This window comes from Macaca mulatta, chromosome 20 (genome assembly GCF_049350105.2).
Source record: "Macaca mulatta isolate MMU2019108-1 chromosome 20, T2T-MMU8v2.0, whole genome shotgun sequence".
NCBI classification, from domain to species: Eukaryota; Metazoa; Chordata; class Mammalia; order Primates; family Cercopithecidae; genus Macaca; species Macaca mulatta.
The window spans coordinates 50968664-50996576 of NC_133425.1; the positions used below are offsets into that span (position 1 = coordinate 50968664).

Consider the following 27913-nt stretch of genomic DNA (forward strand, 5'->3'; position numbering starts at 1 on the left):
GCTGCATCCAGACTTCCTCAGGCGGTGGCTGGAGGCTGCGCATCTGGGGCTTTAAACATACAAAGGGATTGCCAGGACCTGCGGCGGCGGCGGCGGCGGCAGCGGGGGCGCGGGGGCCGGACCATGAGCCGCTGAGCCGGGCAAAACCCAGGCCACCGAGCCAGCGGACCCTCGGAGCGCAGCCCTGAGCCGCAGAGCAGGCTCCAACCAGGCGGCGACGCGGCCACACGCACGGAGCCAGCGACCCCCGGGCGACGCACGGGGCCCGGGAGCGCAACGATGGAGGCGCTAATGGCCCGGGGCGCGCTCACGGGTCCCCTGAGGGCGCTCTGCCTCCTGGGCTGCCTGCTGAGCCATGCCGCCGCCGCGCCGTCGCCCATCATCAAGTTCCCCGGCGATGTTGCCCCCAAAACGGACAAAGAGTTGGCAGTGGTGAGTTGCTGCGCTGGCCTCAAGGAACCAAGTTTAGACAAACTTCGGAGGCAAAACATGGGGGTGTCTCTCCCCCTGCCCTCGGCGGTGGGCACACAGTGTGGGGGAGGGGCTTCGGTAAACAGCTTGGGGGGTCTTTGGTAAGCTATTGGAGTGATGTCTTGCAAACGGTGGGGGATCTTTTGTAAGCAGAGAAGACCTTTGATAAACAATTTGGCAACCTTCAGGATACAGCAGTGGGGCGAAAAACAAGCCAGAGAGCGGGAGAGGGGTGACCTGGCAAACTACTGGAAAGGGACTCTTATGTAAATGGCGGGGACCTCCTCTAGTATCTGGGACATTTGGCAAGGGGGGGCGGTCTTTGTAAACAATTTTTGGACACATCTGGGCAGTTGCTAAGGGCTCTCGCCAAGCGTCTTGGTAGGCCTTTGGCAGACAGCTAAAGGGGTCGTTTTTCCTAATGTAGGACTTTGGGAACGGGGCTCTGGCACACAATTTGGGTAAATTTATGCGCGCATAAGGATGGGAGGGAGCTTAGCCAACGCGGGGCTTGGCAAACTTCTAGGAACCTTCAGCACAGATCCGGAGAGGGGCCTTTAAATAAACAGCTCAAGGGGGCCATTTGGGAAGTGATTGGGGCAGGAGGGAAGCAGAGAGCGCATCTTTTTTCACCTGGCTTAATGGACAAATTGGTCAAGGGCTGGGCCTCGGAAAGTTTCCTCGAACTTCTCCAAAGGGTCGGAGGAAAGAAGGAGAGAGCTTGCCCGGCAGGAGGGAAGAGGAGTGGGGCAGGCGCTGGAGGGCCTGGCGCGTGGGGCGGGGGCGGACTGCGCTCCGCTAGGGTCGGAGAGCGGCCAGCGAGTCCTCCTTCCTGGCTGGGTTCCCAAACTGCGGTTCAGATGTTGTCTTGTGAGCGTGCGCGCGCCTGGCTGGAGGGACACTGAGCCTGGCCGCAGTGTTGCGTAAGTAGGGCCTGAGGAGGGAGGCCAGCCAGGGACCCTTCAAGATGTCCTTTCCACTCCGGGGGATATCTGCTCCCTTGTTGCCTCAGCCACCCTGCCCTCCAGCCTCCCCCTCAACCTGTCCGGGAGAAGACGCCCATGACCTCTGGTCACCCTAGGAACTCCTTCAGGAGATGACACCTACCCTCTCCCAACTCTCACCCTTTCCAGGCAGCTAAGTCTCAGCCCCCTCTGGATAGATGGGTTGGGAAACTGTACATTTTTAGAGGGCTACTTTTTTCAAGGGTCTGGAGCTGGCTAGCATAATGATGTGGCTGTTGGGTGGGGCTGAGAGTGGAGCTGTGGGACAATGACAAAGCTGCTTGGGTTCCTTACACTTTTTCCAGCCAATGGGTCACAGGATGAACCCCTAAATTGGGGCTCAGCCTGGGGGCCACATGGGTTCTTGGCGTGGAACAGGAAGGAATTCAAGAGCCAGCCAACAGAGTAAAGTGAAAACAAATTTATTAAGAAGCTAAAGGAATAAAAGGGTGATTATTCCATAGGCAGACCAGGGAATGGGCTGCTTGAGTGAGTATACACACGGTTATTTCTTGATTATATGCTAAACAAGGGGTGGATTGTTTAGGAGTTTTCCGGAAAAGGGATGGGGAGTTCCTGAAACTGAGGGTTCCTGTCCCTCTTAGACCATATAGGGTAACTTCTCCATGTTGCTATGGCATTTATGAACTGTCATGGCGCTGGTGGGAGTGTCTAATGTATTTAACATCCTAATACATTATAATTAGCATATAATGAGCAGTGAGCACGACCAGAGGTCACTTGCATTGCTGTCTTGGTTTGGGTGGGCTTTCTCCAGCTTCTTTACTGCATCCTGTTTTATCATAGGGGTCTTTGTGACCTGACCTGTATGTTGTGAAATCAGTCCTGCCAACCTCCTGTCTCATTCTGTGGCTAAGAATGCCTGCCCTCCTGGGAATGCAGCCCAGCAGGTCTCAGCCTCATCTTACCCAGCCTCTACTCAAGATGGAGGTGCCTGGTTTGAACACCACTGACAAACGGAAGTCTGTGTTGTCCAGAGGCAATGCAGTGGGGGGCTTAAGAAGATAGCTCTGGACTTAGACTGCTTGGCTTCAAATCAAAGGGTGCGTGAACTAACTAGCTGGCCTAGTGATGATCTTGGGCAAGTGACTTCTCAGTTTCTTCATCTGCAAACTGGGAAATTCCATATCTCAGGGTTAAAAGAGAGGTAATCTTAGGTGCTTACCTAGCACATGGTAAGTACTCAATAAGCACTAGTCATTATTCCTATTATATTATTATTATGTCCTTGATTTCCCCTTTCCTAACTACTTCCAAGAAGGCTAGGACCATTGTCAGAAGATCTCCTGGCTCTTTTCACCGTTCCAACAGGGCACTTATCACATACTTCATTTTGGTTTTATTTGTGATCTATCAGCCTCCCTGCTAGGATTGAACTTTAGAGACAGAGCTGTCTATCTTGTTCACCAATTTATCCTCAGCAGTAGCACTGGGCTTGGTACGTGGTAGGTGCTAAAAAGTATTTGTTGACTAAATAAATGAGTCTGTTGCTCCCTGAACCTCTTTGCAGGGACCTGCTCAGTTTTGGCCTCAGTTTGGGCAAGGCCAGTTGTATGGCTCCTGAAGGACAGCACTGCTTTATTTTTGCAAATGGCTGATTCAGGATTTGAACCCAGGTTTGTCTGCTGCCAGAGCCCATGCACATAGTCTTTGAATCTCTTTAGAAGAAAAAAGGAAGAAAAAAGTCCCCAAGTCACCAGCTGCAAGGTAGATAAAAGAGTTGATAGAGGTAAAAGAAGGATGCTGGAGTATCACGTTTCCTAGCACAGGCTCTGGAGCCAGATTGCTTTGTCCCAAATCCGGATCTACCATTTGTGAACTGTGTGATCGTAAGCAAGTTTCTTAACCTCTCTGTGCTTCAGTTTCCTCCTCTGTATAATAGGGATATTATATCTACATTATAGAGTTTTGAGCATTAAATGAATTAACATATTCTGACTTTCGTGCCTGGGCATATAGTCAGCACCCAGCACCAACAAGCGGTAGCTATGCTCTCTATAGCTGTATGTCCTGTCGCTCAACTAAGGGGTGCCAGTGCTGATTTGGGAACCCAGTACTCCACCCAGTGCTCTGGGACCCCTGGCTTATATCTTGTCTGGACTATGGCACTGGGTTGGGGGCTGATTGCTACAGCCTGCTTTGGTTAATACTGTGCCATCTTAATGTGGCTGCTTGCCTTGGGGGTGTGCATTTCTTTCAGCAATACCTGAACACCTTCTATGGCTGCCCCAAGGAGAGTTGCAACCTGTTTGTGCTGAAGGACACACTAAAGAAGATGCAAAAGTTCTTTGGACTGCCCCAGACAGGCGATCTTGACCAGAATACCATCGAGACCATGCGGAAGCCGCGCTGCGGCAACCCAGATGTGGCCAACTACAACTTCTTCCCCCGCAAGCCCAAGTGGGACAAGAACCAGATCACATACAGGTGCCAGGGCAGGGCTTGGGGAGGCAGGGCCATTGGGCTGAGGGACACGAGCCTCCTTGACCCATGCATTCTCTCCACTCAGGGGATCCATGAAGTGTCTTTTGTGAAGGCTTGGCATCTTAGGGAGTTTCAATACACAGTTCTTAGAAAATGAAGTCAGACAGACTTGAATTTCATACTTGCTAGCCATCAGACATTGGGTTCCTTTTCAGTGCTGTGAATGTTGGCTTTCCAATCTACAAAATGTGGCTTTAAAAATGCCCTTCCCCACATGGTTGGTTGGGGAACTAACCTAGACTGAACTAATACAAACGACTTCTATGATTTTTGACACAGAGCAAGAGTGTAGTAATGCTAGCCATTGTTATTGTTTTTAGATGAGGTCATTGGGATGGGCAGAAGGAACGTGATGATTGGTAGCTAATTGAGTTTAGCAGCCCAATTGGGTTATAAATTGTTGCTAATTGGGCTGAGAGCTGTGCTCTGTATGGCTGCTGCTGGGTTCCAATGGTGAGATCTTTGCCTTATGCCCCATAATGCACACTTATGGCCCTCCCCCACCAGCCAGAAGTGACAGATGGAACTCCTGAGCTGAGGCCTAAAAATGTTGGCTGGCCTGGGACTCCCTGGGTCTTCAAGGTATCCTGGGAAGTTTGTTCTTGGCAGTGAGCCCTGCCTAACCTACACACACATACATGCAGGCACATGCTCACATATACATGCACATACTTGTGCACCCTTCCCATGCTTGTGCATATACTTGTATGTTCACATACACACACACTCAAACTTTTTCACATATCTGTGCACACACACATACTTGCATATGCACACACTTATGCCCATGCATACACACTCACATGCATTTCTACCACCTCCAGGATCATTGGCTACACACCTGACCTGGACCCAGAGACGGTGGATGATGCCTTTGCTCGTGCCTTCCAAGTCTGGAGTGATGTGACCCCACTGCGGTTTTCTCGAATCCATGATGGAGAGGCAGACATCATGATCAACTTTGGCCGCTGGGGTAGGCAGAAGATGGGGCAGAAGAGGGGCCAGCAGGGAACAGCGTCGAGACGAAGGGGCGAGATGGACATTAGAGGGGTGTGGGGATCCTGAGGGCAGCTTAGATAGGACAGTAGATGGTGTGGACCCTGGGGGTGGTTTAGATGGGGGCAACACAACACGGAGTGGACACTGGAGAGCCACGTTGACATAGGGGCAGATGGTATGCTGTGGTGTAACCTGGAGGCCGTCTAAACCCGAAGCAAGTGGTCTACTATGCTGTCCAATATGGCAGCCATTGGGTAGAATATACATGGCTATTTAAATTTAAATTAGTTAAAAATTTAAAATCGGTTTCCAGGTCACATTGGGCACATTTCAAGTGCTCAAAAGACACAGGAGGTTAGTGGCTATTGATTTTGGACAGCACAGACAAAGAATTTTCCTCTTATCACAGAAAGCTCTGTTGGATGATGCTGGTAGATACTGAGGAAGTGTAGATATATGAGAGTGGTTTGGAAACAATGGAGCAGTGTAGACATGAGAGGAAGGGTCATAGAACCCGGGGCCAGGTGGCCATGTGAGTTTATGGTGTGAACATTGCCAGTAGCACAGACATAAAGGTAGGTGGTATAGACACTGAGTGGTAAGTGATGAAGGTAAAGAGCATGGGAAACAGTGTAGACAAGTGGGTGGGTGGTACAGGCCTTGGTGACAAGGTGGGCATGAGGATTCGTGTTGCAGATATTGGTGATAGTGTGACATAAAGGCAGGATTGTGGTTAAGAGGGCGGTATTGACAAGAGGGTGGGTGGCATAGACACTGGGGCTGATGAGGATGGGGTGAGGACACTAGTGTGGTAATGTGTGTATGTGGTAGGTATAGTGTCATCGTGGTAGTGTAGACAATGAAGGTAGCGGGTATGGATACTGGGAGTCATGTAAACCTGGGAGAGCAGTGTAGACCATAGCATGGTAACAACCGGGTCAGCAGATCTCTACCGAGCCCCAGTGTTTGCAGTCCTGGATAACCCCACTGGGATGACGGAAGGGGACAGGTGCTGGGTGGGCTGACAGGCTCCACATGTAGATGGGGTGGGAGGGGTTTCAGGGTCTAGGTGGCACAGCTGGAAGCTAAGACCCAATGTGTGTTTCAGAGCATGGCGACGGATACCCCTTTGATGGTAAGGACGGACTCCTGGCTCATGCCTTTGCCCCAGGCACTGGTGTTGGGGGAGACTCCCACTTTGACGATGATGAACTATGGACCTTGGGAGAAGGCCAAGGTGAGAAAGGGGCCCTCTGCATGCCCCAGACCTTCTCTCCTGTCCTCTCTCCACTCCATCTGCTTGGACCGGAGAGGTGGGAGGGGAGCAAAGTCACACATCTGGGTGAGTCAGAATCTTGGTCTCCAAAGAAGGCATGGAGAAGTCCAACCTCCCCCTTCCATGTCACCCTTTAGTGGTCCGTGTGAAGTATGGGAACGCCGATGGGGAGTACTGCAAGTTCCCCTTCTTGTTCAATGGCAAGGAGTACAACAGCTGTACTGACACTGGCCGCAGTGACGGCTTCCTCTGGTGCTCTACCACCTACAACTTTGAGAAGGATGGCAAGTACGGCTTCTGTCCCCACGAAGGTGAGCATCCACTCTAGTACCCAAGACTTTCCACCTCAAGCTTCCAGCTTCCCCGGCTCTCCACTGTGCTCCACCCTCCACACTCTCCAGGACTGGCTGGCACTGCCAGTCAATGAGCATCCCTCCAACATCCTTCACTCAGTTCCCCCCCAACCTGATCTGAGCCATTGTTGTTTCTCTCCCACCAGTACCATGATGAACATAATACTTTAATTAAATCAAGTCGATTTTTTTTTAAGTTTCACCATTAGCAATCATTTAGGAGTCACAGATTTGATGTGCTAATTATTTATTTCTTACATATATTGGAGTAAACTTAGAACTATTACAATGCCCAGTGGTTCTCTCTAGAACCAGTCTTTATACTTCAATCAAGATTGATACTTCAAGGGCATGAGGAAAGGCTTGCTGGTAGCTGGAAACCTAGCAGTGTGATAAGGAGGCAGGACTCAGACCAGGGCTGGACTCAACCTGGTTTGCGAACTCCAACCGAGGAATTTCACCTATTGCTCCAGCCTTGGTCCTGATGCTGCCTCTGCTAATGCGTGTGTGTGTGTGTGTGTGTGTGTGTGTGTGTGTATGTGTCTGGGCACAGGGGCTATACCATCTGCCTCTCTTGGGCACTGTCTTTTTCTGCCTCCTGTGTAGCTTGTGTCTGCATCTCTGTGTCTTGATAAATACTGTAGGCTTGACTCAGTATTTGTGTTTGTGTGCTTGTCAGTGCCTGAGACACAACATTTTCAGATATTTTGAAGCCACATGGGGGAAACCTTTTAAAATGGGGTATAGATATTGACATACACACTCAATCCTTTCTAAAAATATCCTTAACACACTTCATAGTCTTGATGGTGTATGTAACTTCATAGTCTATGAAGTCATCATATTTGATAATTCTGCAGATTGAAAGCCCAGAAAACCTGGGGAAAACAGAAAAAAAATCTAAAAATTTTTATCACTATCTTCTTTCCCATCTCACAAAGACTCTTTAATCTACATAGACTAAAGACTGTCTTTTTGTCTGTAATTTTACATCTGTGAATCTCCCTAACCCCATTGTAACTGAAAACTAAGCACCAACCATCTTCACAGAACGAAAGAAACAAAGAACTAGTTAATTCCTTTCCTGTTTACACTTTTATTACCAGAGCTAAACTTTATATTAAGTAAGAGTTTAAGCCATTCACCATTATTAAGTCAGAAATTTTGAAATAAAAATATTTTTTGTATCTTGCGTTTCCCGGTAGGGATTACATGTGGCATTAACCCTTCCCTGTGTCACCCCTCTGATAGGAACAGAATGCTTTGATGATAGATAGATGTGGAAACAGCTGTATTTCATAAGTTTGGGAAGGGTTATTCCCTACATTGGACATTAGTTATTTACTTTGTGCTTAGCCAGATGCAAGTACGCACAACACGCACGTGTCTGGGTCTCGAGGCAGAGATTCTTGTTACTCAGCCCCTGCTGACTGCTGAGTCAGTGTCTGATTCTTGCCATCCTTGTCAGGGGAATTTGGGAGGAGACAGGGGCTTCCTGGGTGGTAGAAATGCGGCTGATGGGAGGTCAGAGGCAGGGGGCTGGCATTGGTCAAAGTTAACACTTTGCCTTTCTCAACTCTGAGGCCACTAAGGTATCTGGACTCAGTCTTGCCTTTTCTCTAGGTGACATTTTTTTCTGGCATTGCAGGACAAGGTCTTTTGGTAGAGAGGGGAGCAGTGAGGATACAGGACTCCAAGTTCTGTGGTGGGAGGCCAGGCACTGGGCTCCATTCTGGCCATGGTGGAGTTAACGGGGGCTGGTGAGGTCACCTCTGGCGCCGTTGTGCACAGATGGTCCTTGTTATGGACTTGTGGTTTTGCTAGTTGGCAATTCCAGAGACACACCATTTTTTAGCTTTGGGTGGATGAGGGGAAGATGGGGAGAATCCAAGACACACAGGCCAGGCTCTGAACCCCACTCCCTCCCCCAGCTTTCCAGTTATGGCCCCTGTATTGAAGATGTCAAAGTAGAAGCCCAGAGTGTTTAGTAAAAGGAACCTGAAGGCACCACCTTCCTCTCCCTCCCTCCTCCTCTTCTCTCTTTCTCTCCCTCCTACAGAGACTGCAACAAGGCCATCCAGGAAGGGGCCTGGGGTTGACAGGAGGTAAAGCTTTCTTTCTGTATATGCGTGTGCACACACACATCTACATGTATGAGAGTGACAGACTGAGCAAGAGAGATTGAGATTGGTGTGTTTTGTAGTTTTTAGTTACAACCTTCATTCACTTGTTTCATTTATGTGACCGTGAGCAGTTTGAGAACCAGCTTTGTCCTAGCCTTGATTTCTCCACCTATCAAACGGAGAGAGCTTCTCGTGGTCCTGCCTGCCATGACTATTATATTCATGTCATACATCATTATTTCATGAAATTTGCATGGTACAGGCATGGACCAGGCAGTGTGGACAGTGACCTTGGGGCTGAGGCAGGGTTCTAGAAGCCCTTGCTGTGTCCCAGGTGTCAGCCATTTTGTTGTTGGGTGGTCCATAAGATCCCAGGGGAGGGATTGGGATAACCAGGGAAGCAGGGCTTCTCTCTGGGAGCTCAGAGAAGCAGCTCCTTACCAACCAGTAGAGATGTTTATGTTTTCTTAATTTTTTTTTTTTTTTTTTTTTTTTGAGACGGAGTCTCGCTCTGTCGCCCAGGCTGGAGTGCTGTGGCCGGATCTCAGCTCACTGCAAGCTCCGCCTCCCGGGTTCCCGCCATTCTCCTGCCTCAGCCTCCCGAGTAGCCGGGACTACAGGCTTTCGCCACCTCGCCCGGCTAGTTTTTTTTTTGTATTTTTTAGTAGAGACGGGGTTTCACCGTGTTAGCCAGGATGGTCTCGATCTCCTGACCTCGTGATCCGCCCGTCTCGGCCTCCCAAAGTGCTGGGATTACAGGCTTGAGCCACCGCGCCCGGCCTGTTTTCTTAATATTTTAACAATGCATCAACTTCACTGATGTGAACCGGCAGATGGGCAGCCGGCCAGCTGTATGCCCATGGAGGTATGTCTCATTCATATCCTTCTCTCTCTCCCCTACCCCTAGCCCTGTTCACGATGGGCGGCAATGCTGAAGGACAGCCCTGCAAGTTCCCATTCCGCTTCCAGGGCACATCCTATGACAGCTGCACTACTGAGGGCCGCACGGATGGCTACCGCTGGTGCGGCACCACTGAGGACTATGACCGCGACAAGAAGTATGGCTTCTGCCCTGAGACCGGTGGGTGCCACTACCTCTCCCTCCCTCAGGGCCCAGCACCTGCTGTCTAATAAAAAACCCATAAGACTCCCTGTGCCAACCTCCTTTCCCCAAGACAGGGATGCTAAGACATCTGTGCGAATGACATCCACACCCAAGATGTCCGTGCAGCTGGTCAGGATACCTGTCACCTGGTATGGCCTGGACACTGAAATCAGAACAGACATTGGGTATCAACAGTTGAATTGGTGACACCTAAATGTCAGGCCTGCTCAGGATCCTCTGACTGACCTGCATCCCTTTTCTCTCAGACTCTCTGACAGATACTTCTCTCTCCTCCTCTCTGACCCTTCAGTCTCTCTTCCCTGCCTTTCCTGGTCTGTATCTCCACCTTTTAGTCTGTGTTTTATTAAGAGCTCCCTGCTTTCTTCCCTGTCCTCCTCTTGCCCTCCTTCTCTCCATTTCTCCCTCCTTTCCTTCTTCCCTTCCTCCACCAGGAATTTACTGAGTGCCTGCTTTGTGCAGCAGATGCAGAGGCTGGTCTCAGAAAAGCCCTGCCCAAGGGGGCTCGCAGTTGAGGAGCGTGTGCTGGTGCCATCAGCTTCGTCCAACTACTCCCTTTGCCCCTAGCCCATCTGCCCCTTTCCATGGGAGGCTCATTAGAACTCTGAAATCTGGCTTCCTGGGTTTGAATTGCAGCTGATCCTTCCTAGCAGTGTTGGCTCGGGGAAATTTCATCATCTCTCTGATCTCCTGTTTCCCATCCATGAAACGGGGTGCCATTCAGTCCCTCCTGCCCAAGGCTGTTGTCAGGGGTGGGGTGAGATGAGTCTAACGATACAGTGCCTGGGACTGAGTCTGATTTAGGTGTGGCTTGCTAAGGTCAGCATCATGTCATTGCTTCCTGGTGGTAGCCTCAGACTCTTTGCTGTGCCTTGACCTGTATCCCTAACCCCACAGCCATGTCCACTGTTGGTGGGAACTCAGAAGGTGCCCCCTGTGTCTTCCCCTTCACCTTCCTGGGCAACAAGTATGAGAGCTGCACCAGCGCTGGCCGCAGTGATGGAAAGATGTGGTGTGCGACCACAGCCAACTACGATGACGACCGCAAGTGGGGCTTCTGCCCCGACCAAGGTACGAGGCCCTGGTCATTGGACAGAGACCCTGGATATCGCCCTTGCCCCTAAACTTGCTCCCAAAACCTTCCTGAGACCTCACCCACTTCAAGCATAGACACTGCCCCCCAGACACCTATCTACCCAGACCCGCCCACCTGGGCTGAGACAATGCCCATCTCTGGTGGAACCAAGGTCCCTGCTTAGATACTGCCCATCCAGGTGGAGGCACAGCCTCCAAAACCAGACCCTGGCAGACCAGATGCTGCTACCTGCCTCCTGGGCAAGAACCGGCCTTCCTGAGGAGTCACTACTCTTGCCTTCCCCTTCAGCCACCCTCCAGGTGGGCTTGTAACTACCAAAAAATGGCTGAGTTCTGAGCACAGGTTACCAGAGAGACAATTCTCCTGAGACATTTCCACTGCACAAAGAGGTGCCTTCAAGGAGCTGGTGGGCAGCAGAAGAAAGGAAAAAAGAAACAGCCTCATGCTTGAGCTGACCCCATGGTCCACGCAGCCCTGGGGAAGCCCCCAGAGCCCTCCCTCCCCCATCAGTCAGCACCATCTGTTACCAGGTGTAAATGGTGGGTCCTTGTCAGTCCTGGGTGCTGAGGATGCAGCTGGCTGGGACAACTCTCTGCCCCCTAGGACTCACAAGCTTGGGGGAGAGAGTGCCCAGGAGACAGCTTGTGACCTCACTGTGTGCTTGGTGCAGTGAGCAGGGTGCCTGGGGCCCTGTGCCCACTCCAGGCGCAGGGCCCAGGGTTACAGGGTTACTTAAAGCTCCCTGATGGCCCACAATGGCCAGGTGAGTGGGCAGGTCCAGGGCTTGTCAGAATTAGGCAAGCCTGTCTTTATGTTACTTTCATTCTTTATAATCATCGTGAGATGGAACTTGGCAGATGTCAGTGGACAGAGGCTGGCCAAAGGAGGTTTTCTTATCCCTTGCTAAATTCGTTGCTAGGACACATTCTGATTTTACCAGCCTTCTACCTAAAGGTGGGATTCTCCATCTTCCTGAGTAGTTCAAGGATCCAGAGCTCAGTGACTCACCCAGGGTGAATATTATAGTCTCCTAGAGCTGCCATGACAAAGTGCCACAAACTTATGGCTCGAAACAAACCCCATGTATTCTTTCATGCTTCTGGGAGCTGAGGTCTAAAATCAAGGTGTCATTAGGGCCATGTTCCCTCTGAAGGATGTGTCACTCCAGTCTATGCTTCTGTCATGATATGGATGGCTGTCTTCCCCCTCTGCCTGCCTCTCCTCTTTTATTTATTTATTTATTTTTTGAGATGGAGTCTTGTTCTTGTTGCCCAGGCTGGAGTGCAGCGGCACGATCTCGGCTCACTGCAACCTCCGCCTCCTGGGTTCAAGTGATTCTCCTGCCTCAGCCTCCCGAGTAGCTGGGATTACAGGCATGCGCCAACATACATGGCTAATTTTGTGTTTTTAGTAGAGACGGGGTTTCTCCATGTTGGTCAGGCTGGTCTTGAACTCCTGACCTCAGGTGATCCACTTGCCTCGACCTCCCAAAGTGCTGGGATTACAGGTGTGAGCCACCGCACCTGGCCTCTCTCCTCTTCTTATAAGGTCACAAGCCATATTGGATTAAGGGCCCACTCTGGTCCAATCTGACTTCATTTTAACTTGCATCTTAATTACATGTGCAAAGACCCTATTTCCAAATAAGATCACATTCACAGGTCCCTAGGGTTAAGACTTGGGCAAATCTTTTCTGGGGGGACACATTTAACCACAACAGGGTGTGACAGGTTTTGCTCGCTGGCTGTGGCTCAGCGTGTGCAACCACGCTAAGCGGGAATGGTTTCTACTGCTTTCACTTGGGCAGAAATGGTAGTAACATGGGGCCAGCCTGTCCCCACTATCTTACCTCTTCAGAGAACCTGAGGAGCTGGGTTTGTAGAGCTTATCTTTTATAGAGAGACACAAAAAGCCAGGAAGCAGGATTTTAAAATGAATAGGGTTTTAAATAAAAAATTCACAGATACTACTTGTCCTCTTCCTTTATAGCACATCTGTCCTGATACTAACCTGGAAAGAGACAAGAGGACTTTGGCTGACCCCACTTGGAGGCAAAAGGCACTAATCCCAAAATTGTGTATTAATCCCAGAAAAAACAAATCAATACATGCCTCTTCCAGGGCTCTCTAGCCTTACTGTGGGGCTGTCCTCAAAAGTCTGCTTCACTGGGTCAGATCCTGACTTCTCTCTCATCTCTCCTCCTGTCTTTCAACCCTCTCCCCTCCCTGCAACCCTCAGGGTACAGCCTGTTCCTCGTGGCAGCCCACGAGTTTGGCCACGCCATGGGGCTGGAGCACTCCCAGGACCCTGGGGCCCTGATGGCGCCCATTTACACCTACACCAAGAACTTCCGTCTGTCCCAGGACGACATCAAGGGCATTCAGGAGCTCTACGGTAAACCTTGGGGGGTGGGGGATAGGGTGGAGGGAGGTCATGTAGCCTGGGATGGAGGCCCAGGGGTTGGGATCAGCAAGATCTCATCCAGCCAGGAGTGCTGGAGACAAGGGCAGGAAGCGGGAGTGTTGACCTAGTCCTGGGAAGGCAGAGCAGTTCTGCAAGGGGATACTTGGATAACTCTTCCCTATCTGAACAATGCTAATATCCATGTCACTCTTAGCTCTCCATTTCTGGGTTTCTCCCATTTTCTAGGTGAGTAAGGTCACCTGGTGCAAGGTTACACAGGTTTGAGCAACCCAGTGGAGTTTAGAATCCAGAAGAATAGCCAAGTACAGGACAGAATTTTCCGTCATGTGGAATTACCTTAACAGTAGGCGGGTGGAAGCTTCTGGTTTTCATAATAAGCTTTGATTTTAGTATGTAATAGAAACAGAACAACCAGTGCCTTAAGCCAGTGATTTACTTATTGTTGGTGCTTACAGTGAGGCTAGAGTTTAAAAAGTCTGTTCAGTTTTTTTTTTTTAATGAAATATTTAGCCGGCCGGGCGCGGTGGCTCAAGCCTGTAATCCCAGCACTTTGGGAGGCCGAGATGGGCGGATCACGAGGTCAGGAGATTGAGATCATCCTGGCTAACATGGTGAAACCCTGTCTCTACTAAAAAAAAAAAAAAAACAGCCGAGCAAGGTGGCGGGCGCCTGTAGTCCCAGCTACTCAGGAGGCTGAGGCAGGAGAATGGCATAAACCCGGGAGGCGGAGCTTGCAGTGAGCTGAGATCCGGCCACTGCACTCCAGCCTGGGTGACAGAGTGAGACTCCGTCTCAAAAAAAAAAAAAAAAGAAATATTTAATGGTCCTGGTGATATCTGAGCCAGGCCAAAATAGTGAAAATGGTGATGAAGTTTGGGGACCGCTAGACTCAGGAAGAAGCCCAAGGTCTGCTGTGAAGGGTGCTGGGTTCAAGCGTGGCCTCTGCCTCTCACCAGCTACAAGATATTGTGCAAGTCTTTATACCTCTTTGGACTCAGTTTCCTCATCTCTAAAAGAATTGCTTATCATGAAGAGTGCCCCACTCTCAGTGCTGGACACACCAGTGGCCCCCTGACTGCCCTGACTCTTGTGGGTCTAAGAATCTGAGCTTTGGGTTTGAGTCCTTGGGCAAGTCACTCAACTTTTCTGGGCCTCAGTTTCCTCACCTGTGAAATGGTGCAATAATGATACCCCACTCTCAGGGATATAGAGAGGACCGATTTGGGTGATATCAGTAAAAAGCGAATCTAAAGTACAAAAGGCCCCAGGACTCCCAAAGTCCAGGCATCTTCTTGTTATCTTACGGAGCTTACACTAAGGCCAGAAGACAATTTCTTCTGACTCTTAGCAGATTGGGTGGGCACCCCTGGGGGCTCAGCCTGGTGGGGAGAACCTTTGCAGCTGCAGAGAGTCTAAAGTCAGGTGTTCTCCCCCAGGGGCCTCTCCTGACATTGACCTTGGCACCGGCCCCACCCCCACGCTGGGCCCTGTCACTCCTGAAATCTGCAAACAGGACATTGTCTTTGATGGCATCGCTCAGATCCGTGGTGAGATCTTCTTCTTCAAGGACCGGTGAGTGCAGGAGCTTCCTTCTTGTCCTCCTTGTCTCCTGTCCTCTGCTCTTATACTATTATTCTTTTCCCTCACTCTTTGCCGAAGACCCCACCAAGTGCTTCGCAGAATGACCTGTATTAGGCGGTTTCTGGTGTGTATCAAACAACCTCCAGGTTTCAGTAGATTTTTTGCACCCAAGCATTTTGTTTGCTCTCCTATAGTCTGTGGGTCTACTAGTTATCTTGGCTTCCAGCTTCAGTTTGGGTTCAGGTATGCTCTGCCTGTTGTTCTCATGGGATTAGCAGCTACACATGGCAGATGACATGGTGCTAGAGGCCAAATTGAACTACACAAGTGCATTTAAAGCCTCTACTCACATCTTGTCTGAGAATATTCCACTGCCTGAAATAAATCACATGGCAGATCCCAACACCTACCCTAGAGGGTGGTACTGCAAAGTCACATGGAAATGTACATGAATGCATAATCCTAAAATCGAAATGGAGGGAAGAATTGGGAACAATAATTCAGTCTACCACAGGCCTTCTTCTAGAATGGCGTTGCCCTCAAATGGCCAGATTACTCTGTGTATGGGTGGTGAGCGACTGCAGAGTAGAAAGAGGTGGTATTCTACCTGCTATAGGTAAAAATCACCACTCAGTTGACTAAAGGCTGAGGTTTACCCTAATGTCCTAGCTCCCTGGAGAATGGCAGGCAGTATCTAGGACCTCATTAAAGGGTCTGTCCTTCCATTCTTCTATCATCCATCCATCTATCCATACCTGTATCTTTCCATCCATCATCCATCCAGCCAGCCAGCCATCTATTATCCATTATTTATGATCCAGCCATCCATTATTCATTATTCATCCATTTATCCATTCATAGAGCGTAGTAGTTGAGAAAATGGACCCTGAAGCCAGGTTGTCTGGGTTAGAATTCTGTACTTGCTACTTACTGGTTATATAATCATAGCCACGTTAATTAAGTATCTTCTTTGTACCTTGGTTTCCTCATTTATAAAATGTGGCTAATATTCCAACCTATCTCCTAGAGTTGTTGTAAGGATTAGATGAACTTAGCGCTGAGAACAAAAATAATGCCTGACACAGAGTAAGTGTATTCATATTAGCTATTATTATTGACAAATAATTGTTTGACATCTACTGTGCCAAATACTTGGCTAGGCTTTAGTAGCTGGAGGAGGAAGAATGATGTTCTTGGGACAGTGGGGTTGGGGGCTGCTAGATCAGTGTTCTCAAAGACAGGAGCGTGGGCCTCCCATAACAGAACCACCTAGAGTGTGAGGATTAAAAGGTGGGTTTCTGCCCCCAGAGTGTGAGTATTAAAAGGTGAGTTTCTGCCCCAGCTTCAGACCCTCCTGACTGGAATCTCTGGGGATAGGCCCCAGGAATCTGCATCATAGCAGATTCTCCCAGTGATTCTGATGCACATTGAAGTCTGCATCACAAGTACAGTTTGAGAAATAGGCATATAGAGAACTGAATGGCAGGATCAAAGAAAAGTGATCGCAGAGGCATTAGGTGCTTTTGTGGGCACATCCCAGTCAAGGAAGACTTCACAGATGCAGCAGCATTTAAGCAGAGCCTTTAAAGGAGAAGCAATAATCTGATGGGGGTGACAAGTTAGGAGGTTCTTTGAGACAGAGGGACCTGCAGAGCCAAGCCATAGTGATGTGAAAGTTTCTGGATTAACCAGCGAGAATCTGGTGAAGCTAGAAGATGTTCCATAAACTTTCAGGAAGGATTTCCTCTACTCTAGGCACTGGGCCAGATTCTGGGGTGCAGATGCTTTGCCCTTCACAGGGTCTGCTGGCCAATGGGGAAATGGCAAGAATGCAATGAGAGATGAGACTTAGAATGTAGTGAGAAATCAGGTCCCATCAGGCCTCGAATGCCCAAACCAGGGTATGTAACAGCAGATGTCAGCGCTGCTCTGCAGTCCTCATTGTAAGGATCTGGCAATGTCCTTCATCTGGAGCACCTCCCACTAAGAAAGCCCTGACCGCACACACAGATCTCAGATGTGTGGGGCCTAGGAAAGGATGCAGAGCCCAGACCCAGGCTGGAGCCATCCCTGGCCTACCACATCACAGTTTTCTTTCAAAAGGAACTTGATGAATGTTTAATGGGTTTGTTTGATTAACCAGTAAATATTAAACATCAACCACGAATAAAAATTGCTGCTAGACACTGGTGAGGGTGGGGGTCGTGAAGGACAGTATCACAGGGTGATTAAACTCAGACTTTGGAGTCAGATCTGGATTTGAATCTTGTTAATAACTAATTTACTTAGTCATTGATGTAGTAATAACTAAGTAATTTGAATCTTAATCTCTGTGAGCTTCATTTGCTAAATAAAAATTGTGACACCTTCCTATGTTAGGATGTTTTGCTGCAAAAACAGAGATGATCCCTCTGCAAACTCAATCCAGCCTAAACAGTAGAAAGAAATTGCTTTCATGTGGTACAAAGTCCAGGGGTAGAACTGCCTGCAGGGGCAGAGAGAGGGTCAGTGACTTGATGTCTTTGTCCACTGCTAGCCTCTGCACTGAATTCATCCTAAGGCCGGTTCCCCCTTATGGTCATAAGAAGGCTACCAGTGGTAATTGGGGCTCTAATCCCTCCCCTCTCCCAGGAAGTGAGAGAGAAAGAGACACGCACAGATACATACACACAGACCCCCAGATGTGAAATAAGTCTGTGTGTTCCATCTTAACACTACTGTAAGTCATATGGCAACTGCTGAATCAGTAACAGTGCCAGAGAATGCTAAACTCTGATTGGCTTCGACCAGTTCTCAAACTTTGGCATGCATTAGAATCATCTGGAAGGCTTGTTAAAACACAGATTCTGGGCCCCGAGCCCAGAGATTCTTATCTGTAGATCTCTGGAAGGACCCAATCATTAGCAGTTCTAGTAAGTTCTCAGGTGCACAGATGCTGCTGGGCAGGAGACTGCACTTGGAGAACCAGTGGCTTAGACCAATCAGTATCTACCCCTAGAATGGGAGTCAGGGACACAGGGTCTGAGGAGGTGAAGGCTGGATCATAAATGTGGAGTTTTGTGAGGAAGGATGGTGGGGAAATAGATAATAAATGCTAGGTAGACCATCCAGAGTGCATGCTGTCTTATAAGATTGTGAGGATTAAATTACAAGGCACAAAAAGCGCATGGCACTTAGCAGGACCTCAATAAATGATAACTCTTACTCTTGACAAAGTACACAAATTCATTTCATTTTAATTCAGGAAATACTTGAGTGTCATCAGCTACTGCCCCAATTGGCTTCTAATCAAACAGGAGAGTTAAGACAAACAGACACTACTGTTCCAGGCCCTCAGAGTTGATGATTTTGAGAGGCTTAGAGAGGGAAAACACAATATGGACAGAGGTAGTCAGGGAAGGCTTCCTGGAGGAGGTAGAGGGAGAGAACAAGGTAGGAGGATGTTTTTCAGCTCCGGCAGATTGCAGATAGAAGCTCTGCCCATTCTCCAGTCTTTCTCCAACCTTCCTTTGATCTTGCCTCCCACTCCCATCAAGGGATCATCTCTGGGATGTTTCTGGGTGGGTTTGGGGGGTGCGTGTGGTTTGAGCTACAGGGTGACTGAAGATGTGGTTTCCTGTGCCCCCTTGCCTCCTGCCAGGTTCATTTGGCGGACTGTGACGCCACGTGACAAGCCCATGGGGCCGCTGCTGGTGGCCACATTCTGGCCTGAGCTCCCGGAAAAGATTGATGCAGTATACGAGGCCCCACAGGAGGAGAAGGCTGTGTTCTTTGCAGGTGTGTGGGAAGCACCCTTCCTTGGCCCTCAGCTCCACAGGACTCTGCACTAGGGCTCCTGTGTGTCCCAGGCTCACTCCCCCTCCCAAACCACAGTTCCTATGCACCCGTGGGTGCTCCCTCTCCTTTATGGATTCATTCTTTCAACATCATTTCCCACAGTGTGCAACTCATCTGGGAGACTGGTTCCGACACCCAACATCAGATAGCATTAACCTTCAGTGTACACATTTCATTTTCTTAATTCTTTTCAATCATCTCATTTCTTTTCTAGAAGAAAAAAAAGTCTCCGTTTAGTGCTGGTGTGTCCCTAACACTTTTGTAGTGATACAGTCTTTGGCAGGTAACAGTTTTAGTTCGAATGTTTTAAAGAAGATTTGTTTTCATTTTTACTTTTAAACACAAATTGATTTTAACAGAGGTAGGTAGTTATAATAGGGTGAAGTTTCAAATCAGGACAGAAACGGATTATTCAGTAACTGATATTTTGACAGTCAAAAAACATTTTTTAATAAATTTGTTTTTAAAGATTTCCAAATGAAATCACTGAAAGCTGAATGTTAAGTAAATAATAGTACAAGGAGTCCCTAGAAGTGGTAAAATCATCAAGGTGAGGTCTGTATGGCTAAGGTTTGGGAAGCCCTGCTTGTTTAACATTTATTGGAGCATTTCCATGTGCTGGGCTTTGCCAGACCCTGGGGATACAGGCTCTGCCCTCACGTTGCTCACAAACTACTTGGGGAGACAGACAGCTGGGGGTTATGAGGGGGTAAAGAAGGACTTAGGAGGTCCCTGCCCTGGTCTGAGGTGGGATCCTAGAGAAGATAAAGGCTCAGCCAAGACTATGGGTACTTATTGTCTCCACCACCTGGCTCCCATCTCCCCCATCCCACCATAATCATGGGTCCTGGCCAGGACAACTGCTGGCTCCTACGGCACCTTTTTGCAAATTAACAAAAGGTGCCTCTTCATGGCAGGCGAGGCCCTTAGAGTGCACGACTTGGTGAGCAGAGTGTGAGCTGGATTTATCCCCCAACTCACTTCCTTGACCAGGCACCTTCTGTAATTGACTTCTGAAGTCCTCTGTGTGAGCCCTGATTCTGGGCACTGCAACCAGGAGTGAGCAGGAAGTTGCACTCTGTTGGGAATGGCTGCAGTGGGGCCCGAGGACAGACAGATGATGGGAGGAACAGGCTGGCCTAGGGCATGTCAGCACCAGCCAACACACCCTTTGCTTCCACCCTAGGGAATGAATACTGGATCTACTCAGCCAGCACCCTGGAGCGAGGGTACCCCAAGCCACTGACCAGCCTGGGACTGCCCCCTGATGTCCAGCGAGTGGATGCCGCCTTTAACTGGAGCAAAAACAAGAAGACATACATCTTTGCCGGAGACAAATTCTGGAGGTAAGGGAGGGCGGTGGGTAGGACAGCAGCACAGTTGGCTGTGAGAGACAGAGAAGCCGTCCTGAGGCTTCAAGCCTCCTGGGTCGGGTTCAGAGGTCGGTGGGCTCTGGATGCCCTCTCTCTGGTCTCTAACCTCTGAGATATTGCCAAAGGTGAACCATTCTTGTCACATTACTGATATAATTCTGGTTGGAACATCCTTTCCCTTTGCAGAATTCCTTTGATTGGCCCATGTCTGGTCTGGACCCCCACATTTTGAAATGACTCACTGAAGAAGGGGGTAATAAAAATAAAGATAGTAACTGCTCCTACTGACACTGTGTGCCAGAGACTGTCCCAAGGGCTCTGTGAGGTGGGAATTATTACTCCTCCCATTTTACAGATGAGGAAACTTGGGTTCAGGAAGGTTAGGTAACTGTGGCTGGACACAGTGGCTCATGCCTATAATCTCAGCACTCTGGGAGGCCAAGATGGGCAGATCACTTAGGTCGGGAGTTCCGGATCAGCCTGGCCAACACGGTGAAATCCCGTCTCTACTAAAAATACAAAAAATTAGCTGGGCATGGTGGTGCATGCCTGCAATCCCAGCTACTCAGGAGGCTGAGGCAGGGGAATCACTTAAACCCGGAAGACAGAGGTTGCAGTGAGCCGAGACCATGCTACTGCACTCCAGCCGGGGCAACAGAGCGAGACTCCATCTCAAAAAAAAAAAAAAAAAAGAAAAGAAAAAAAGAAAGGTTAAGTAACCAGCTTGGAGTCACACAGCCAGGTAGGGACAGGTTGGGATTTGAACCCTGGCATTCTGTCTCCTGGGAAAACGTGTTAGTCTTCACCACTATTCTGTACCTGAGATGGTGGGGTAGGGGATTCCAAGAGATGGGGGTACATGATGGCAGAGGACAAAATATTAAGAAGACTTAGAGATGGGTGCAACAGTCATCCATAGAAACCAGCATCCAAATCAGACCTTTTGGAAGGAACAGGCACCCTGTGGCGTGGCCACAGCAGGCCCGTGGCTGTGGGTACAGGTTGGCAGGGGAACAGTTTGGAAGTAGGTGGTTCTGTGCTCCAGGTTATCTATAGGGAAGGGTCCAGTTCTGAGGGGCTATGGTCATGACCAGGGAACCTAATACCCAGGAGTGGCTGGTGAGAGTTAGCCCAAACCTCAGGAGTTTGACTGTAATTCTTCACACTTTCTAGAAAAGGAAACAGAGGTCCAAAGAAATTAAATAACTTGTCCAAGCTATTGAGATATGTGTGTTTGCACAACGCCGGGATTATAGCTACTTCTCTTGTATTCTAACCGAGTGCCCCCTCCACTATACCTGCCAGTCCATTTGATTAGTGGGGAAAGAGTGATTGGGGCACAAAAACTTGTGGTGTGTCTTTCTATCCCCTCCCTCCTGGTATCCCCACATTCCTTCTGTGGCTGCCACTGCATCTGGGCTGTACCCAAGAATTTCAGAGGGTACTCCCTGAGGCCTTTGTCTGCCATCCCCAAAACAATCCCATTTACTTCCCAAGGCCTCTGTCTTCTCCCCCTTCCCTCCTCCCCACTCTTCTGCCCCCCAGCTGCCCTGCATTCAGAAACTCTTTATATCCCAGGCCTGCCCATGTCAGGGTGGAATTCCAGACATATTGCTAAGACACTTAGCAACCTAAGCTGATTGATATCTCAAGCCTCAAGAAAGAAAACAGTCAGGCAGGAAACCACAGAGCAGGCTTTCCACCCACAGGCTCCAGACACTAGCAGGCGCGTGTGCACACACACACACATACACACACACACGTACTGCGAATGACATCTCAGCATTGTAGGAGCCCTCAATCTCCAAATCTTAGAATTGTGGCTGGTGAGCGGCACAGACTCAAAGAAACGTGAATCTTAGAATCCTAAAGCTCTGATGTTTTCAGATTACGGTGTTGGAAGGACTTTTTAAATCACTTTCCCAGGCACTGTATCTATGTAAACATGCAAAAACAGACCTGTTCCCAGCATATAGGAGCATGATTGTGTGCACACGTGCGCGCGCACACACACACACACACACACACACAGAGGCATGCAGGTTGTGGCAGTGCCTTGCTGGGTTTCCAGGCAGAGTTATTTGCCTCCCAGTCCTTTTCCATAGAAGCCCACCTCACAGAGCCAGAGCCAGGACAGACAGCCTGCTCTACAGAGGAACCACCCTGAGACTTCCTGAAAAGGGGCAGAGCTGAAAGGCCTATCAGAAGCTCTGGGCTGGCTTCCAAAGGAGACAGATCTCTATTCCAAGAGAAGTGGTGAGGAGTCTGCAGAGGCCCCCGAGGCGTCTTTGCTGGAGAAGGAGAGAGAGCCCCACAGTGACAGAGGCTGAGCAGCTGTCTTCAGCATGCCAGGAAAGGCTCAGGCCCTGCTTATAGAAGCTTTCACTAAGCCACAAATATATGTTCAACATCTGCTGTGTGCCAGGCACTTAGCTAGCTGCTGGAGAGACGGAGTCAAGAAATCATCCCACCCTGCCCTCATGTAGTAGAATGAGGGAAAATTATGTAAACACATTTGAATCGGATAATGATGGCTGTCAGGATGGGGCCTCTACCACAGCCCAGCTTGAGACTATGCATATCACCTATATTTCTCAGTTGAGATAGATACTGTTAGCTCCTTTTCCGAAGTGTGGAAACTGAGGCTAAAGTGGCTGAAGGAAAAGCTGGGACACAAATGTCTGTGTTCTTAACACCTGCTATACGCGGCAACTTCTAAAGCTGCAGAGAATACCACATCTTCGGACACCACAGTGCTTGCATTCTTTCTGGATGAAAAGAACTTGGAAGCAAAATAGTTCTCTTATCTGAGCCTCAGTTTTCTCATCTGTAAAAGCGGGCTTGACTTCTGCCATCCCCACCTTCTGTGGGTAGAATGAGAAAGAAATAAAGTTCAAGCGTGGGACACACATCTCCAAACCATCCTAACACTAGGGAATGTAGTTTGAGGGCTCAGTGGAGGTGCCTCGGATGGGAGTGTTGGGATTTTGAGCTAGGGAACTTGGTTTTGGTGCCCCAGGCCATGAGGAAGCATGCCAGGTTTTGCAAGAACGAGTCTAAAGCTGCAGCTGGGATTAAGGAAGGCTTTTCTGGCAGTTATTTGGGGTGATGGCTGAGGGAGAAGTTCCCTCTAGAAGGGAGCATATAGGGAAAGCTGCTGTTGGGGTCCAGGGTGGAGGTGGTCAAGGCTGGCTGCAGAGAGGAAGAGAGCCCACTAGGAGGCACTGTGGAGCAAAGGGTGGCTGCTACCAGGATGGGATTGAAACATCCGTTTAGAAACAGCTCCAGTTGGGCAAGACTTGATCTTGTTTACTAGGATATCCATAGCTCCCATAGTGGGAGCTCAGTAAATATTTACGGAATAATGAAGTGGAGAAGCAAAGGAATCAACGTGACAGCAGCGTTTAAAAAGTTCTCCAAAAATCTTAAAAAACAGAAGGGTTGCTAGCCAGGGAAAAGGACATACCAACGGGCGCCCAAAGTATCTACCTAAATTAGAGGCGGGGCCCAGGATTGCTGTGGCTGGAACTGAGGTGGCACCCTGTGACTAACAGGCCTTGGACTCACACATACCTACCACCTTGCATTGTAACCTCACTGCCCCAGCCGTGATCATCTCCCAGGGCAGGGATTGTCATCTCCCTTGATAGATGAAGAAGCAGCAATTTTTCCAAGCCACAAAGGGAAAGAATGGTGGGGCAGGTTCCCATCCCTGGGCTTCTAGTTTAGCACTCCTGGGATTACAGCAGGGATTTGCTTGTAAGGGAGCTAACATTTCTTAAATACCTACTAAATATTTATGAGACATGGGGATAGAGGCTCTGCATGCGCTATTTTATTTAATGCATGCATTAAATTAAATACAATAAATTAGATACAACCCCATTTTACAGCTGGTAAAACTGAGGCTGTATGGAAAGCGGTTAACACACTGTTTGGCATGTAGTAAGTGCTTTATAAATGTTAGCAATAATCATGAGATTGTTTTTATGGGGTCATCCAAAGTCATATAATTAAAAGTGGTAGATTTGAGGTTCAGACTCAGGTCTGATTCCATGCTCTTCCTTCCACTGCAGCCGGCTGCTTCCCTGAAGGGCTAGGTCTGGTTTCCCAGGCCTAGCCAGGAGCCATCAGCTGGGTGCTCCCATCTAGGCTAGGGGGGAAGTGTCTTTTAGAGAGGCCCTGCTGGTTCACTGTGTCTGTTTCTTTACAGATACAATGAGGTGAAGAAGAAAATGGATCCTGGCTTCCCCAAGCTCATCGCAGATGCCTGGAACGCCATCCCGGATAACCTGGATGCCGTCGTGGACCTGCAGGGCAGCGGTGAGCCACCCAGGACTGTCTCCGCTTTCTAGGACTCCCCGCCCCTAGCCAGGGCCCAGCTCCTTGCAAACACACACTTCTTCATTGTGCAGGGCAGGCAGGCAGGCGGCGCCCGGGAAAACAAATCAACTCCTTCATCCCGGTGCTGGGAAGGTTTCCAGATCCCTGACCTCTGCTCCTTGGCCTGGCTCCAGGCAGTAAGACCCAGAAAGGCTTCTCACAGCTGCAGGGCCTGGAGCCAGGGCAGGGGAGGACGGAAGGCCTGGGCTGGGGGAAGAGGAAGGAACATGGGCTCCGTGCTGTGGATTCATTCTGGGGTTTGGTCCAGGCCCTTTTGGGTTTCATAGGCCTGTGACCACCTCCCATTAGCAGAAGGATGGCTCCATTTGAGACAAGGCAAACTTTGTCATGCTCTGTTGCTCATGTGGCAAAGATCCCCTACTCAGCCAGTTTGCCCCTGGCCCCTTGCAGATTAAAACACAACCAGTAGCAGCGAGGGATAGAATTTGGAGTTTGAAAGTCATACTCTTGAGGAGGCATCTGTGAGCTCTCTGGGGTCCTGGAAATGGATCCAGTTTGGCTTTTTTAGAGGAGATTTTAACTAAATTCCACAGAATTTTTTTTTGAGCACCTACTGTATGCTAAGCACAGGTCCTGACCTCCAGTAGCTGAAGGTCTTATATGTCCAAGAAAAAGCAGTGTACAATCAGATGCTAGACTAGGGATTATCTTCAAGAATAAACATCTATTGAGCACCTACTGCATGCTAGCATATTAATAGTAAATGAATTATGTATGTCAGGAGTCATAAATTCCAACAGCTCCATGGATCAGGCAGGTAGCACAAATGAGTAAAGCAGGCAGGGGCAGACAGTGGGGAATTGTGGAGTCTGCGCTGAATCAGAGAGCACGTGCCTCATTTACAGGAGACAGTTGCTTCTCACCTTCACATAATTATTGGCGGGCAAGATTAGGAGCTTAGGCCAGGTGCCATGGTTCACACCTGTAATCCCAGCACTGTGGGAGGCCAAGGCAGGAGGATTGCTTGAGTCCAGGAGTTTGAGACCAGCGTGGGCAACACAGTGAGACTCTATCTCTGCAAAAAATATTTTTAAAAACATTAGCTACACATGACGGCACACACCTGTAGTCCCAGCTAGTGGGGAAGGTGAGCAGAGAGGATCGCCGGAGCCCAGGAGTTTGAGGCTGCAGTGAGCCGTGTTCATGCCACTGCACTCCAGACTGGGCGATAGAGTGAGACCCGGTCTCAAAAAAAAAAGAATGGAGTCTGGTATTGTTAGATATTCTATATTAGACATTCTATTTTTTTTAATAGAAGCCGGATATCTGTATTTTTGTATGACTTTTCTGGATGTTTACATGTTGGCAAGTTATTCAGATTTAAAGACAAAACTAAACAAAAAAACTTGTGAGAGTCAAATAAAACCCATCTGTGGGCCTGATAGGACTGGACGTATCCAGTTTTGCCACCTCTGGTACATGGACTGTGCTTAGTTTGATGTTTGTGTTAAGTGGGGCTATTGTTTTTAATAATAGCATATGTTATCTGACTTAATGCTCACTGCAAGCCCTAGAAGGTTGATATCTTTATCCTCATCTCAGAAATGAGTGAACAGGGAATAAGAGAGCTTATTTCACAGCCATTTTCCTTCTTCCAGTCTCAGAGGGGGCTCTTCTGGGCTTTTGTTGTGTTTTGGTTTTGTTTTTATTTTATTTTCTTCAGTCAGCTCAGGCTGAAACAATTGAATTTTGTTTTTTTAGAGATAAGGTCTTGCTCTGTCACCCAGGCTGGAGGCACAAACATAGCTCACTGCAGCCTCGAACTCCTGGGCTTAAGCGACTCTCCCACATCAGCCTCCCAAGTAGCGTGGCCTACAGGAATGCACCACTATACCCAGCTAATTTAAAAAAAAGAAATTGTAGAAACGGGGATCTCTTTATGCTGCCCAAGCTGGTCTCGAACCCCTGGGCTCAAGCAGTCCTCCTGCCTCAGCCTTTCAAAGCTCTCTTCTGGTTTAAAAACTTCTTCCCTATGCCAGGCAGAAGTTCAAAGTTCCTGGGAACCTTCTGTGTGCCAGAATGTCAGGATAAGGGGGTCACAGTCTCTTCTTTATCCCAGGTCACAGCTACTTCTTCAAGGGTGCCTATTACCTGAAGCTGGAGAACCAAAGTCTGAAGAGTGTGAAGTTTGGAAGCATCAAATCCGACTGGCTAGGCTGCTGAGCTGGCCCCGGCTCCCACAGGCCCTTCCTCTCCACTGCCTTCCATACACCGGGCCTAGAGCACTAGAGAACGACCCGGAGGGGCCTGGCAGCTGTGCCTTCAGCTCTACAGCTAATCAGCATTCTTACTCCTACCTGGTAATTTAAGATTCCAGAGAGTGGCTCCTCCCTGTGCCCAAGAATAGATGCTGATTGTATTCCTCCCAGGTGCCCCTTCCCCCTCCAATCCCACCAACCCTCAGAGCCACCCCTAAAGAGATACGTTGATATTTTCAATGCAGCCCTGCTTTGGGCTGCCCTGGTGCTGCCACACTTCAGACTCTTCTCCCTCCACAACCTTCTGTGGCTCACAGCACCCTTGGAGCCAATGGAGACTGTCTCAAGAGGGCACTGGTGGCCCGACAGCCTGGCATAGGGCAGTGGGATGGGGCATGGCCAGGTGGCCACTCCAGAGCCCTGGCTTTTCACTGCTGGCTGCCTTAGAACCTTTCTTACATTAGCAGTTTGCTTTGTATGCACTTTGTTTTTTTCTTTGGGTCTTGTTTTTTTTTCCACTTAGAAATTGCATTTCCTGACAGAAGGACTCAGGTTGTCTGAAGTCACTGCACAGTGCATCTCAGCCTACATAGTGATCGTTCCCCTGTTCACTCTATTTAGCATGTCCCTACCGAGTCTCTTCCTCCACTGGATGGAGGAAAACCAAGCCGTGGCTTCCAGCTCAGCCCTCCCCGCCCCTCCCTTCAACCGTTCCCCATGGGAAATGTCAACAAGTATGAATAAAGACACCTATTGAGTGGCTGTGTTTGCCATCTGTTTTAGCAGAGCCTAGACAAGGGCCACAGACCCAGCCAGAAGCGACAACTTAAGAAATCCGAATCTCTGCTCCCTGCAGGGCACAGGTGATGGTGTCTGCTGGAAAGGTCAGAGCTTCCAAAGTAAACAGCAAGAGAACCTCAGGGAGAGTCAGCTCTAGTCCCTCTGTCCTGTAGAAAGAGCCCCCAGGAAACAGCAATTCTGTTGCTTTATTGTGGCATCTGTTCAAGGTTTGTTTCCTCTTTAAGTCTCAGTTTCTTCATTAGCAATCATATCAGTTTTAATGCTACTACTAATAACAATGAACAGCAACGATAATATCCTCCTCCATTAATAGAGTGCTTTCTATGTGCAAGGCACTTTTCTTGT

At 49.1% G+C, this 27913-nt stretch overlaps 1 protein-coding gene across 1 annotated transcript; it reads left to right on the forward strand.

The window, feature by feature from the left end:
- On the forward strand, window positions 1-27529 carry MMP2 (matrix metallopeptidase 2). The gene is made up of 13 exons (XM_001087939.5): window positions 1-432; window positions 3697-3923; window positions 4805-4953; window positions 6088-6216; window positions 6393-6566; window positions 9639-9812; window positions 10752-10925; window positions 13189-13344; window positions 14811-14946; window positions 18596-18732; window positions 19979-20138; window positions 24379-24488; window positions 26629-27529. Exons 1-13 carry the CDS (start codon window positions 280-282, stop codon window positions 26730-26732), a joined length of 1983 nt encoding a protein of 660 aa, XP_001087939.2. The 5' UTR covers window positions 1-279; the 3' UTR covers window positions 26733-27529.
- Window positions 27530-27913: the final 384 nt, after the last annotated feature.